General features: G+C 39.7%; 1 protein-coding gene across 23 annotated transcripts in view; it reads left to right on the forward strand.

Moving 5' to 3' along the window:
• The window catches only part of CACNA1D (calcium voltage-gated channel subunit alpha1 D), a 323,145-nt gene that overhangs the window by 164,368 nt on the left and 142,764 nt on the right, over nucleotides 1-16,013 (forward strand). For all 23 annotated transcript variants that reach the window (XM_036030907.1, XM_036030892.1, XM_036030894.1 and 20 more), the window contains exons 4-5: nucleotides 3,867-4,006; nucleotides 14,728-14,870. In XM_036030907.1, coding sequence (XP_035886800.1) covers nucleotides 3,867-4,006; nucleotides 14,728-14,870 — 283 coding nt within the window. The remainder of the gene's footprint in view (nucleotides 1-3,866; nucleotides 4,007-14,727; nucleotides 14,871-16,013) is intronic.

Consider the following 16,013-nt stretch of genomic DNA (forward strand, 5'->3'; position numbering starts at 1 on the left):
TCTGTACCCAGTGGTCAGCTACAGCCCATGTCAGAACACCCCTGCAGAGCTGATCCTCCATGGAGGGTAGAGGTTGGTGGTCAGTGATCATGGCCAATCCATGCAGCTGACTGGCCTGGGTAAATCCCTCCCATTGACCTGCCAAAAGCAATCAAGGCTCAACTACAAAAGGAGGGTATACTCAGCCTACATAGAGGGCACACTGTGAGTATCCAACTTGGATGATAGGGGAGGCTGTGCCACTGGACCCTATAGGACACCTACTACATTAGGCTATGCTACCAAGATAGGCAGGCATAGCAGCTCTACCTAATATACAGAAACAAACACAAGGAGGCTGCCAAAATGAGGAGACAAAGAAACACAGCCCATATGAAACAACAGATCAAAACTCTACAAAAAGAACTAAACAAAATGGAGATAAGTGATTTATCAGATGCAGAGTTCAAAACACTGTTTATAAGGATGCTCAAGAAACTTAGTGAGGACCTCAACAGCATAAAAAAGATCCAGTCAGAAATGAAGGATATAATAATTGAAATGAACAGTTTTGAGGTAAACAACAGTACAGTGGATGGAGCCAAGAATCAAATCAATGATTTGGAACATAAGGAAGGAAAAAACAACAATCAGAACAACAAGAAGAAATCCAAAGAAAATAAGGATAGTGTAAGCAGTCTCTGGGGCAATTTCAAGAGGTCCAACATTCACATCATTGTGATGCCAGAAAGAGAAGAGAAAGAATAAGAAATTGGAAATCGATTTGAAAAATAATGAAAGAAAACCTCCTCAATTTTGTGAAGGAAATAGACATGCAAGCCCAGGAAGCACAGAGAGGCCCAAACAATATGGATACAAAGAAGCCCACTCCAAAATACATCATAATTAAAATGCCAAAGGTTGAAGATAAAGAGAGAATCTTAAAAGCAGCAAGAGAAAAGCAGTTAGTTACCTACAAGGGAGTTCCCATAAGACTGTCAGTTGACTTCTCAAAAGAAATTTTGCAGGCTAGAAGGGACTGACAAGAAATAGATTCTAAGTAATGAAAAGCAGGGACCTCCCCTCAAGATTGCTCTACCCAGCAAAATTGTCATTTAGAATGGAAGGGCAGAAAAAGAGCTTCCCAGACAAGAAACAGCTAAAGGAGTTCATCATTACCAAACCATTATTATATGAAATGTTAAAGGGACTCATTTAAGAAAAGAAGAAGATCAATACTATGAACAGTAAAATGGCAATAAATACATATCTATCCACAACTGAATCTAAAAAACAAACTAAGCAAACAAGAAGAACAGAGACAGAATCATGGATACAGAGAGCATTTTTATGATTGCCAGATGGGAGGGGTGGTATGGGGGAATGGATGAAGAGGTAAGGGGATTAAGAAGTACAAGTAGGTAGTTACAGAACATCCATGGGGATGTAAACTACAGTGTAGGAAATGGAGTAGCCAAAGAACTTATATGTGTGACCCATGGACATGAATAATGGTGTGGGGATTGCCTGAGAGAGTAGGGGTTTCTGGGTGGAGGGGTGCAAAGGGAATAAAATCAGGACAACTGTAATAGCATAATCAATAAGATGATTAAAAAATAAAAATGAAAAAATAATTGAAGGAATTGGTGTTTTTTAAAAAAGTTTTATTTATTTATCTATCTATTTATTAACTTTTAGAGAGAGGGGAATGGAGGGAGAAAGAAAGGGAGATAAACTTCGATCTGTTGAAACCACAATCCAGGCATGTACCCTGACTGGGAATGGAACCAGCAACTTTTACTTTGTTGGATGACACCCAACCAACTGAGCCACACTGGCCAGGTTGGTGCTGTTTCCTAAAAGGAGGTTTGACTCACCCTGCCCACCTACCTAGCAGGGAGAGGAATCCCTGCTGGTAGCTGGTGAGTGCCACAAGCACATGACTGCCTGGCAAATGCAGGGCGATTGGGGTGCAGGAATTTATTCTTTTTGTTTAGCCTGGGGTAGGGCTTTAAGGGGCAGCCTTGCCCAGGGACACCTCCTTTCATGCCCAGCTCATGCAGCCCCATTCCTTCATTCCTACTGCTTCTTTTTCTTCCATGCACTCCTCCATCCTGGCCACAGATTCTGCATCTGCTCCGTAGGACCTGCCACTGGCTCCTTCAACCCTGTGCCCATTCCCACCTCACCCAGTTAGGATCCTGACTCTTTGTGGCTTCCTTTTCAAATTACTAACTCAACATGCTCTCCTCAAATGATCAATTTTTTTTGTGAAGTAGGTAATTACCTTCTCTTCCTATGATTGTTGTTTTGTAAGATTTCTTTTTATAATACACTTGCTTAATATGGAGGTGTATTTGATTTATTTGAGTCTTTCTTAACAGGAGGGTTGAGACCAGGACAACCCTGGCTTCTATGCACATTGGTCTGTCATGCTCTCCAGGCTATGATTGTTTAGCTGGCATTATGGTAGAGTCTCTGTAATAAAGAATCACATTAAAGCAAGGCTGTATTACTTATAATCATCTGTCAAGTAATGCATTGAGGATTTTGGAAAGAGAAACCAAATTCTTTGTAAAGGAGAAAGAAGAGGGCAAGAGAATGGGATAAAAGAACCCTAAACAATTCAGTTATACTAATAGCCCCTGTATTACTGTGGCAAAATTACTTATAAATAAAAGCCAAAGTGGAAAAACAAGCTGTGTTTGGTAGGTGTACTCTCTGTTCCTTGTCTTGTTTTTCTGCTGTAAAGTATAGCTCTGTGTCGATGTAGGGATGTAACTGCGAATATTGATGGCAGCAAAAATCTTTCCCCTCCTATCTGGCCTAGTAAATAAAGCAGAAAGGATATAAAGGGAAGTGGAATTACAAAATCAGTGTCCTATTTTCGGCTTATCTTGTTCCCTTAGAACTCTAGGTCTCTAAAACATATTGACGATCTACATTTGGTTATCAGAGTATAATTTCAGTACACTGGATTGGTATTTTCAGGGATTTTTGCTTTTGGTTAAAACAACAGAATTGCTCTTCCTTTTAGCTCTCCAAGTTAAGGTCCCTGGTGAATGTATTTTCTATACTCATGGCATTGCAGGAATTGGAACTGGAAAGGCTCTAAGAGTCATGTGGCCTGAGGACAGCGTCTTGGAAGTCTGTGGCAATCACATGGGAATGAGTGCTGGGGATGTTAGAGGAGAAGGTTGAGTCCAGCCTGGGAACATGTGTGGTGACCATTCAGCATTCAGCAGTATCATCCGAGAGAGCAGCAGTGTCATCTGAGTGAGGTGACATGCCTATAAGCAGGCAGTGGGCTTTTCATCCTGAATTCACCCTGTTTACTGTGCGGATGAAAACTTAGGTCCAGAGAAGAGGAGAGGCTTTGCCAGAAGCTGCTGCTCAGTGACAAAGCTGACCCTGACTTAGAAGTCAGACATTAGCCCAAGGAGCAAGAGAGGGTCAAAACAAACACACCCTTCTTTCTTACAGAGGACATTCTGTTCAGAGCCACCGTTGGAATCTTTGTTGCACCCTCGTGCTTTTTGGGGCCCGATTTGGCAACCTCAGGAGGAAAATATGCTGTGTTTTGCAAATATGTGCAAATAACAAATATGCCTGTTATGTCCTAGGCAGGCTCATTGCACATGCATCAGGGCAGGTGGCAAAATGCAATCATGCATCCCTGAATGAAAAGTGTCTTACACTTAGTTGCTTATGAGCAACTCAGTGTTAGAATTAAAATGCCTTCCTGGCCCAGGTGCAAAGTTAATTATTCCATTTCTCATAGTGAAATTTGCTTGGAGAAAAATGCTTGGATAAGAGATATTGATTGTAATACCTATTTTTAAAAATCTTTTCTTCTTCCACCCCCCCCCCTTTGTTTCTCTTCACAGGAAAAAGTAGAATATGCCTTCCTGATTATTTTTACAGTCGAGACATTTTTGAAGATTATAGCATATGGATTATTGCTACATCCTAATGCTTATGTTAGGAATGGATGGAATTTACTGGATTTTGTTATAGTAATAGTAGGGTAAGTCCTTTTTATTTTTGGGAAATGTTTGTTTGGAAAATGGGAGGTGAGGAATAACAATGTCTTTTGATGAAATATGGTGACTCTTCTATGCCAGTGGTTGCAGCCAGAATCAGCCAGGAGTTCTTTGAAGACCAGAGATGCTACTCTCGATCTCCGGGCAGGACTGGTTTGAAATTCTCTCATGGTTTTTACTCCCACTTTCAGTAATGGTGGTAGAAGGGAGACAATGCTCCTAATGTGAGCAGTTCATCTTATAAGCCTCTGGTCTCCACAAATAGGCCAGTCTTGCTGGTGATTTGAATTAAATATATAGAGTTCTTATATTTAGCACCTTGTTAAGTTAAAAAAACCCAAAACGGTAAAAAAAGTAATAAATTCTTACAGCAGTGAGGTACTTTGCTATTTAATGCCCCTTGAGCAAAGGTACTGATTCTTTCTGCTGACTTGTGGGAAAAAAACTTTGGCATGCTACTATCCCATTTTAAATAACAAAACAAATGACTGAATAACATCAGGTATCTGGCATGAAATGAAGTAAGGCAGAAAATGCAGAGAAATAGGCATTATCCTGAAATCCTGTCACAGGAAGAAGACACCAGCAGGTTTAGTATGTTAAAATAAAAAACAGCAGCCTGTGTTATTCTGGTCCTTCCACACCTGAAAATGTTGCCAACAAGAGAGAAATGAATCCGTATCAGAAGAATGCTGGGCCGTTGGACCAGATACCCACATAAGAAAATAAAACAATCCCATTGCTGAGTCTTACTTACCTAGCTGTAAAGTGGATTGCTTCTAAAATTACATTTGGTCCTATAGAGAGAGGTTGTTAAATGATCTGGCTGGTTTCATCTCCATGGCTTTGTTCAACTACCTGTTATAGCTGAGCAAGGTAATTTTTCTTTTGGATTATTCTTTTATTGTGAATCCTTTGGCTTTTTATGGGAGACTACTCTAGCTGGATATTGGGAGAGGGGAGTAAATTTTGAGCCTGTCATTTCAACTAGGAGATTAAAATGGGATCCAAAATGGTGGCCCAGTGGGATAATTTGACTTATGAGGAAAAAATTTAGCTTTTCCAAAACCACCATAGTACATTGGCATCTAAGGTATCACAGCAAAAGTAGTACAACTAAAATGAACAGATCATAGCTGTACACCACACCTTCCTGTATTTGGTGAAGTCAAATGGGGATGGCTAGCAGGAGCCTTGCAGGTCTCTTGATTCTGGAATGACTTTACTGTGCCTCTCCTGACCCTGGACTTTCTGTTCAGCTAGAGCATGGAAATACTTGGCTTCATTTCTTTTGTCCCTACCCTATACTCTATCTTGGCTTTCTACAGTAGGACATTTTTCATACTGTAGTAGAGCACAGAGAGGGAACCCAGACAGTATGGTGGTCCCAGAAACAAGAGTTCAGGGGGTCTGAGGTGGCTTAAATTTGAGAGGCATAGTATGGAAGTAGAAGGAACTATTCAGAGAAGGAGCTCTATAAATATACCTTGGGGTCCTCTTGAGTTTTGGCTGAAGAATAAACTACAGTTACATGAGATGAGATTCCATGAGGCTAGGAAAAGAACACTATTTGGGAACACAAGTTGGAGTGGGAAGATGTCATTGAACACCCTGGAATATCAGTAGAGACTCCAGAGGGGCATTAGTATTGGGGATACACTAACTCCAGGGCAGGGGTTGGAAAACTATGGCCAACAGGTCAAATCTAGCCTGTCACCGATTTTTGTAAATAAAGTTTTATTGTACCACAGTCACATATTTGTTTACAGAGTTGAGTTGAGTACTTTAGGCCCACAAAGCATAAAATACAGGTGGGGCAAAAATTAGTTTACAGTTATGAGTATGTGGAACAGAATTTATTTTTGTACTATTATTTATTAATTACTGTATTATTTTTCATACAAACAACTGTAAACTGACTTTTGCCCCATCCCATATTTGCTATTTGGCCCTTTATTAAATGAATTTGCCAACCTCTGCTCTAGAGTAAGAACTACCCAAAATCCTTACTAATAACATTTGGAAAGGAGCCTGAAAAGGAGCAAATTGATGTATAAGTAACTCAACTGCCTGACAAAACAAAACTCCACACTCTTTGAAGGAAGACAATAAAGCCCAGACATTTAAACAATGTGCTCAGCATCTAGTCAGATATCACAAGATGTGTGAAGAAATGTGATCCACAACCAGGAGGAAATGCCATCAATAGAAACAGACCTAGAAGTGACAGAGGTGATAGAATTAGTAGAGAATTAGTTTGCAGAACTTTAAAAACAGCTATTATAAATATGTTTTTGGATTTAAAGGAATGCATAACTACAACGATGAAAAATGGGACAATATAAAAAAAAACAAATGGAACTTCAAAGGCTGACAAATATCTGAAATGGAAATTTTCTGGATTGGCTTAACAGCAGATTAGACAACAACAGAAGAAAAAAGTCAAGGACCTTGAAGACATTGCAGTAACACAAAGAATAATGCTGGATTAAACAATGAAAACCACCATGGTGACCCGCAGTGTAATACCAAGTGCTCTAGTATGCTTATATTTGGGATCCCAGAAGAGAGGAGATAGAGGGGAGAAAGCAAAGTACACTTGAAGAAAGTACTCCAAATTTTCTAAATGTGATGAAAAATATAAACTCAGAAATCCAAGAAACTCAATAAAACCCAAGCAAAATAATCATGAAGAAAGCTACATCAAGGTACATTATAATCATAATCAAATTGCTTAAAACCAAGGAGAAAGAGAAGATCTTAAAAGCAGTCAGAGAAAAATGATACGAACCTTTTGTCAGCAACTATGCAAGCCAGAAGACACTAGAGAGGCATCTTTGAAGTACTAGGGAACCAGGAATTCTTATTCAGTAAAGATGTCTTTCAAAATTGAAGTAAAAAAAACTTTTCCAAACAAACCAAAGCTGAGAATTCATCACCAGTAGATTTGCATCTCAGCAAATGTTAAAGGAATTTCTTCACACTGAAGGAAAATGATGCCAGGTAGAAATGTGGATTAACACAAAAGGAATAAAGAAGGGCAGGAAGGCTAAACACATGGGTAAATATTAAAACATTTTTGTCATTTTAAAATCTCTTTAAAAATTAATTGATTAAATAATGTAGCATTTATAGCTTCTATAAAAATACATGACAATAATACAAAAGACAGGAACAAGGAAAAAGAACCATGTATGACTGCAAAGTGCTTGTATGGGTAGTTGGAGTGACCAAATATTATTTTGAAGGTAGATTGTGATAAGTAAAAGATATATATTCTAAATCCTGGAGCATGGGCTGGCAAACTTCAGCCGGAAGACTAAATCTGGTTTACTGCTTCCCCCCACCCCCACACTGACAAAGTATTTTGCTGTTTGCTTTAGCAGTTAAAATTTTATTAAAAGACAGTCACAGTCACTCATGTCTATGGCTATTTGGTGGTAGGATGGCAGAACTGAGTAGTTGTGACAGAGTCTATGGCCTGCAAATTCTACAAATCTCTCTGGTACTTCAGAGAGGGTGTGTGTGTGTTTCTTGACATTTACTCTAGAGGAGCCACTAGAAAAGTAAAGAGCTATAGTTGACAGGCCTATATTGGAGGAGATTAAATGGTTTCTTTTTCAAAAGCTCAATCCAAAAAAGGTAGAGAAGAAGGAAAAAGGAACAATGGACAGAGCAATAGAAAAGAAATAGCAAGATGATAGATTTAAACCCAGCTTTATAAACTCTTATCAGAATCTAGAGTTTATCAAATTTTATATGTAAAAGTTTCTTGTCTATAGTATATGTAAAAACTGCTTTAAATGTTAAGACACAATTTGAAAGTAAAAGTACAGAAAAATGCATACCATGCAAAAACTAATCAAAAGAAAGCTTGAGTGGTTATATTAATATCCAAAAATGTAGACTTCAGAACAAAGAATGTTACAAAGAATGTAAGAATGTTCATTACAAAGAATGACTCCTAATAATAAAGGAGTCATTTCATAAAGAAGATGTAATAATCCTAAATATATATATGCCTAATAACAGAGCATCAAAATACAAAAAGCCAAAACTGACAAAACCAAAAGGAGGAATAGACAAATATACAGTTGTAGTTGTACATTTTATTTATTTATTTTTAGAGAGAGGGGAAGGGAGGAAGAGAAGGAGAGAAACATCAATGCATGGTTGCCTCTCGCATGCCCCCCACAAAGGGCCTGGCTGGCAACCTAGGCATGTGCTTCAACTGGGAATTGAACCAGCAGCCCTTTGGTTTGCAGCCCAGCACTCAATCCTCTGAGCCAAACCAGCCAGGGGTGTAGTTGTACATTTTAATACTCTTGAGCGTTGATAGAACATGTAGACAGAAAATTACTAAGGATACAGGGGGAGTTGGATAGTACCATCAACTAACTTGATTTAATTGACATTTGTAGAACATTCCAACAACAAGAGCAGAATATGCATTCTTTTCACATGCACCTGGAGTATTAACCTAGAGAGACATATTCAGAGCCATAAGACAGATCTCAGTGGATTTTAAAAGATGGAAATCAAACAAAGTTGTGTTTTCTGAATGAATTTTGCAATATTTCTAGGTAAAAGGTCAGTATGAAAAAGCCTGTGAATTTTTATGTAAGTAGTCATGGAAAATGAAAATTAAAAACAACTATAGCATTAAAAAGCACGAAATATTTATGAATAGTGCACTGAAAATGACTAAACCTTTGTGAGAAAAAGTAAAGAAGACCTAAATAAGTGAAATGATATACAATATCTTGGAAGAGAAGACTCAATATCGTTAGGATATCCGTTCTTCTCAAATTAAGCTATAGATTGGATCCTAGTCTAAGTCCCAGCAAAATTGTAGAGACTGACAGATTCATTTGAAAATTTACATGGAAATTAGAGAGGCTCTAGATGAGCCAAAGAAATATTTAAGACCAAAGCTATAATCTAGTTTTAAGGCTTAGTATACTCACTATAAACTACAGTAAAAAGTCAAGGTGATGTGATATTGGCATAAGGAGTAGACATACAGATTGATGGAACAGAACCTGGACTCTAGAAATAGACCCATACAATTAATTTTAGACAAAGGTTCCTTGATAATTCAATGGGTTAAGGAAACTGTCTTCTACCAAATAGTGCCAGAACAACTAGTTACCCATATAAAAAAAAGACTCTCTATTCTTACCTTATACTATATAAAGATACTGCCTTAATAGATCTTAGATGTGTATGTGAAAGCTAAAACTATAAAATTTGTAGTAGAAAATATTTATTATGACATTGGGATAAGCAGAGATTTCTTAGGATACAAAAAGTGCTAGCTGTACAAAAAATAATTGAAATTTTGGACTTTATCAAAATTTAAAATTTTTATTCAAAAGTAATTTATGAAAAAGTAATGTACCAATTAGGAAAAAAATTCACAGTATGTGTATGTGATTAAGGATTTGTATTCAGAATATGTAAAGAACTCTTACAACTCAGTAGTAAGAAGACAATTCAGTACATATGTGGGCAAAAGTTTTGAACAGATCTTCACAAAAGAAGACATGTACATGGTCACCAAGCAACTGAAAAGATGTTCATCATTAGTAATTAGAAAAATGCGGACTTCCGGCCAAGATGGAGGCATAGGTGGACACACCGTACCTCCACGCACACCAAGATTAGAACAACAACAATTTAGAGGTAGAATAACACCCAGAACTGATAGAGAATTTATCTAAATGGAAGTCGGACAGCCAAGAAGTTGAAGTAGACCCCTTCATCCAGACCAGTAGGAGGGGCGGAGATGAGCAGCCGGTGTGGGTCGAGGCGAGGAGAGCAGAAAGAGTTGGGTGCATAAGGCAACTGGAGGTGCATAAGGCATCTGGGGCACACAAAATCGCAGCGGGTGGACCCTGAGTATGTAAGCAGCAGCTGGCAGACCCAGTAAGTGATTGTGGAGCAGGGCAGAGCACACAATCCAGGATCCCAGGGAAGGGACTGAGGTCCCAGGAGAACAGAGCTACCGCCATTGTTCCCCCCACCCCTGGCCCCACCCCCCCATACAATGTCACAAACTAGCGACTGGGGTGCCCAGCCCCAGTGAACACCTAAGGCTCTGCCCCTCACCATAACAGGAGTGACCAGACCAAAAAAAAAAAAACAACAAAAAAACAAAACCAAACAACACAACAACAACAAAAAAGAGAGAGATATGTCTCAAACAGAAGAACAGATCAATGCCCCAGGACTCATCATTTTAAGCAACCAAGAGATAGCCAATCTATCAGATGCACAGTTCAAAACACTGGTGATCAGGAAGCTCTCAGAATTGGTTGATTTTGGGTGCAAATTAGATGAAAAAATACAGGTTCCCATAAAAGAGATGAAGGAAAATGCACAGAGAACCAATAGTGATGGGAAGGAAACTGGGACTCAAAACAATAGAGTTGATCAGAAGGAAGAAAAAAACAACCAAACAGGAAAGAATGGAGAAATAAGAATTCAAAAAAACAAGAAGTTTAGGAACCTCCAGGACATCTTTAAACATTCCAACATTCGAATTATAGGGGTACCAAAAGGGGAAGAGGAAAAGCAACAGATTGAACACATATTTGAACAAATAATAAAGGAGAACTTCCCCATTCTGGCAAAGGAAATAGACTTCCAGGAAATCCAGGAAGCTCAGAGAGTCCCAAAGAAACTGGACCCAAGAAGAAACACACCAAAGCACATCATCATTGCATTAGCCAAGGTAAAAATGAAGGAGAGAATCCTAGAAGCAGCAAGAGATAAGGAGACAGTCACCTGCAAAGGAGCTCCCATCAGACTGTCAGCTGATTTCTCAAAAGAGACTTTACAGGCAAGAAGGGGCTCGAAAAAACTATTCCAAGTCATGAAAGACAAGGACCTATATCCCAGATTACTCTATCCAGCAAAACTTTCATTTAGAATAGAAGGACAGATAAAGTGCTTCTCAGATAAGGTCAAGTTAAAGGAGTTCATCATCACCAAGCCCTTATTTTATGAAATGTTGAAGGGACTTACCTAAGAAAAGAAGATTAAAAAAAAACATGTATAGTAAAAGGACAGTAAACTCACAATTATTAACAACCACACCTAAAGCAAAACCAAAAGAAACTAAGCAAACAACTAGAACAGGAACAGAACCCCAGGGATGGAGATCACATGGAGGGTTAGCAACAGGGGAGTGGGAGGAGGAGAGAGGGGGAAAAGGTACAGAGAATAAGTAGCATAGATTGTAGGTTGAAAAAGATAGGGAGTGGGTAAGAATAGTATGGGAAATGTAGAAACTAAAGAACTTATAAGTATGACACATGGACATGACTAAAGGGGATGTGGGTAGGAGAGGGTGTACAGGGTAGAGGGGAGTGAAGGAGGAAATGGGACAACTAATAATCAATAAAATAGCATAATCAATAAAATATATTTAAAAAATATATAACTAAAAATACATGCAAATCTAAAAAAAGTAATTAGAAAAATGCAAATTAAAGCTACAAGGATAGCAACTACATGCCTACTAGTATTACTAAATGTAAAATGATTGACAATACCAAATGTTAAGCAAGATACGGAGCAACTGGAACTCTCATCCACTGCTTGTAGAAATGGAAAATGATACTGTCATTTTGGAAAAGTTTGCCAATTTCTTACAATGTCAATTAATCTTACATTAGCCATATGACCATATTACCAGTATTACTAGTAGGTCCTTACCCAAGACAAAGGAAAATAAATGTTCCTAAAGAAAACTTATTTCCTAATAGAGGAAAAGTGGGAGCAATCCAAGTGTCTCTCAACAGGTGAATGGATAAGTCATTGTGGTTTATTCGTACAGTGGAATATCACTCAACAATAAAAAAAAAATGAACCTCTGACAAATGTAACAACTTGAATGACTCTCAAAAACATGGTGAGCAAAAGAAGATAAACAAAAAAGAGAACAAGCTGTATGATTCTGTTTATATAAGATTCAAGAAAGGGGGCAGAAAAACCCCAAGTGATAATCAGCCAATCAGTGGCTGCCTAAGGCGGTGCTTAGAGGAAGGAACCCTGCACCAGGGCAAGAGAGAACTGTGGGAGATGCCGGATATCCTGACTGTGGTGTTCATGACTTGGGCTTATATGTTTGTCAAAACATCATTGTATGCTTTAAATGGGTGTATTTTATTATAAATCAGCAGCAATAATTTGTTTTTGAAAAGTAAAAATCGAGGAAACTAAAGTGAAACTGGATTTGTTATTTTTTTCATTAAATATGAAAAACTTTATCATTTTTCCAAAATATGCACTAAATTGTAGTCAAAGAATGGAAGAAACTTTTAAAAGAGTGAAAAATGATGTCTTCATTTGAATCAGATTCTTACTCCCTAAAGTTTCCATCTGCAGACCGTATCTCAATCCAATGGATTTTCCGTTCCAAGTCAGCCACAACCTGCTTTTGTCAAGATTCCTAATAACAGAGACATTAAGAAAGTTACTGATATGTCTAAAATGTTAACTGTTAATATTGTGAGCCCAGGAGGATTCGGTGGGTCTACCAGGGTTGATATTATTCCCTGTCTAGGAAGGTTTCATCAGAGCCAACTTTTATTCCCTACCTTTAATTTTTCAATACACAAATATTTCTAGCATTCAGACTTTTCACATAAGGTTTGTGAATAGGAATGCTCAGTACTTACTCTGGTGCTTCTGGCTTGAGCCAGGCTGGGTAGCTCCTTACCTTTTTTCTACTGTCTTGGGGTAAACTTTTAATAAGAATCTAGGATAAAATACTTTCTCCTCATGTTCTTATCTCTTTAGGCAGATGGTATATTTTTTTAGTTGGAGGTGGTGGTGAAGGGAGTGGAATTACAGAATATTGAAATGGGAATGGGGTGGAGCTCTGGGTCATTTAATCCAGTTTGCTCATTTTACAGAGGAAACTGAAACCTGGGGAAGGGAAGGCAAAGGACTTGCTTCAATGCCTCCTAGTTCTTAGGCAGGGAAGCCAGCCCTGACCCATTCCACGCCTCGCTGTCTGGAAATGGCAGCCAGCTTCCCTCTCCAACTCAGGCTCCTCTGTGATGGGAGAGAGACAGCATTCACCTGTTTTCAAGGACATTGCTGAAGAATAGGGGATAAAGGACCATGAAGTATACATTGCCAAACACTGGTACTTGAAAGCAGTCTTAAGTCACCACCTGCATAAATTGCTTTCCTAACCCTTTGGGATGAAAATTCCTGTGGCTGCCACATTTCAGAAAAGTCTGAGGTTTTCTTTCTTCCCCTTTCTTTGTTTTTGTGAAGCTATGAACTCGTTTTGGAGGGAGACCTTTAACTTTAGTCTTGCTGCAGGAGTTTATAGTAATTAAAAAAAACTATGCTAATAAGAGAAACCTGTTATCTGAAGCTTTGAAAAGGTAGAGACCTGACTTATTTCTTCCTCCCCCCCCCCCCATTGGGTTCATTGCTAATTGCTGTAGTGTTATTAAAACAAATGACTGGTCTTTTAATGCCCCAGAATGACAGGGCTCTGGCTGATTGGGACTGTAAATCAGACCACCCTGTATTTTATGGACTTAGTGTCTTGGCCATCCAGAGGCATGCCAGTGGGGGCAGAGTTTCTGCTTTGGCTGCTAATTAAACTTTAGAAACCTTTCCTTTGTTCCTGGGCCAATCACTCCCACAATCTGATTGGCCAGAGTTGATTCTATTTGAAACGGGCAAATTTATATTTATCCTGAAAAACAAGCAACAATTCCAAAGAATAAATGTTTATTTGAAAGAGCAAAAGTTACTGTCAAATGAGCAGATTGCCTGAAAATAGCTTTATCCAAAAAACCTTCTGAGAATAGGAAAAAATGTGTCGTGCCTGCCAGATACAATGTTATTCACATTTCAAAAGAGAAAATAACTATATTAATACCTTAGGTTACTGCCTTTGGCCTTTCCATAGCTCCTTAACATCTGTGATTTACATCACTCTGCAAAAATCCCTGTGAGGGGGGAGGTAGTGTATAATATAGCAATTAAGATTTGGGACTTTGAAGTCAATATTCATGCACTGATTTATTCATCAAATGTTTGTGAGCACCTCTAACATATCAGGAACTGTTCTAAGTGCTAAGCTTGAAAAGACTAAACAAACAAATGAGCAAACAGACTAAAATTCCCTGCTGTTGTGGAGCCTGCATCCTGGTGAGACCAACATACCTGGATTCATATGTTAAGTTCTGCCACTAGCTTGGTGAGCTTGGGCATGTTACTTGTTCTCATGAAATTTGTTTCCTCTTGTGTAACATGGTGTTAATAATTCCTACTACATAACATTTATGAGGATAATGTATGTTAAGTGCCTAGCACATGGTGAGTGCTTATAAATGGTAGAGGTTATGAGTATTGTTGTTGTTATTTCTGTTGGCACACTTCCATTTGTTGTCCTGGACCCCCAGTGAGCCCCCTCGTCCGCGGGGGTTGACTTGCTTGAGGATGTTGCATTGGCAGGGAAAGAGGAGCGCAATCCCTGACCCAAATCATGCTAGACATAGGGGTGACTTTCAGGATTCACAGCCTGATTCTTGCCTTGACCTTGCTTTCTCTTTATTTAAGCAGCAGCCACACGGAATTAGCCTTTGTTCAAAAATAACTACTATTATCATCCTGTTTTGCTTCCCTGGGTGACAAACTCTAACATTTCTTCCTTTTCTCCTTCTTTCAGATTGTTTAGTGTAATTTTGGAACAATTAACCAAAGAAACAGAAGGCGGTAACCACTCTGGTGGCAAATCAGGAGGCTTTGATGTCAAAGCCCTCCGCGCCTTTCGAGTGTTACGACCACTTCGACTAGTATCGGGAGTGCCCAGTAAGCACGTTTTGTTTCCTAAAGCCAGGATTTTGTTGATTTTTTCCTTCTGGGTGGGTCTCAGGATTACGAAACAGGGTGCAACAAGGTGAGTTGCTGTGTACCAGCCCGGGGCTCTGCAGACGACCTTGGAGGCCTTTGCATTTTGCAGTACACTTTGACTTATGTTGTCACTTTGATCTGAGAGCCCCTAGAGGGACTGACAGTGATGAGCCTTCCTGATTTCGTAAAAGGGACAGTCTTCTCTTGCAGAGAGATGGAGTAAGTGGTGTCATGAGGCCTTGAGTAATCCTGATTCTGGTCTGGTTTTTCTTCTGTGACAGCACACAAGTCATCTCCTCCCCCCACTCACAGGCCTGCCCACTGAAAGTAGTGGCTTATGTAGATGAAGGTGTTGGAGGGCCCAACTCACTGTCTTTTTTCAAAGTGAGAGCAACAGGGGGCTAGACTTTAGAAAACTCAGCTCTCTACTCTTAGAAACTGTGCCTATCACTCTCTGGGGGAAGACGCGAATGCTTTTGTGTCCTCCCCTACATGTAGGGCATAGTGGTACCTGCTCGAAGGTGGTTTGAAGACTGAAGGAGATACTGCAGGGAGAGCCCCAGCACAAGGGCCGGAGCACAGAGGAGACCCTCGGGTGAGAGATGTATCATCACCCACTTGGCCGTGACACCTGTCTGCGCCAGGTCCTAGTGTCTTCTTGCTGCAGACCTCCAGGCCAGGATGAGTGCCACTTGAGTGGGAGCAAATGTCCTGTGTGTGCCCTGGCCAGGAGAGGCAAACTGATGCTTCTATGAGCAGCATGGGGTGCTTCACTGGGCTCTGTCCCTGATAGGATACCCTCTGTTGGGGACTTCAGAGGGTAGATGTCCTAGCACCTTTCCAGGGGCTGTTGTGAGGTGGCTGTCTGCTTGCTTGGAGCTGGAGGAAGGATGTGGGACTGCAGGGCGTACCTGTCTTGCACAACTCAGAAAGCCGTCAGAAGAGCACAGATCATGGTTTTGCTCCTCCAGAAATTCTTTGTGAATTTTTATTAAACGTGTTGGTGCCCTGGCTGGCATAGCTCAGTGGTTTGAGTGCAGGCTGGGAACCAGGCATCGCAGGTTCGATTCCCAGTCAGGGCACATGCCTGGGTTGCAGGCC

The sequence above is a fragment of the Phyllostomus discolor genome, chromosome 7 (genome assembly GCF_004126475.2).
Source record: "Phyllostomus discolor isolate MPI-MPIP mPhyDis1 chromosome 7, mPhyDis1.pri.v3, whole genome shotgun sequence".
NCBI lineage: Eukaryota > Metazoa > Chordata > Mammalia > Chiroptera > Phyllostomidae > Phyllostomus > Phyllostomus discolor.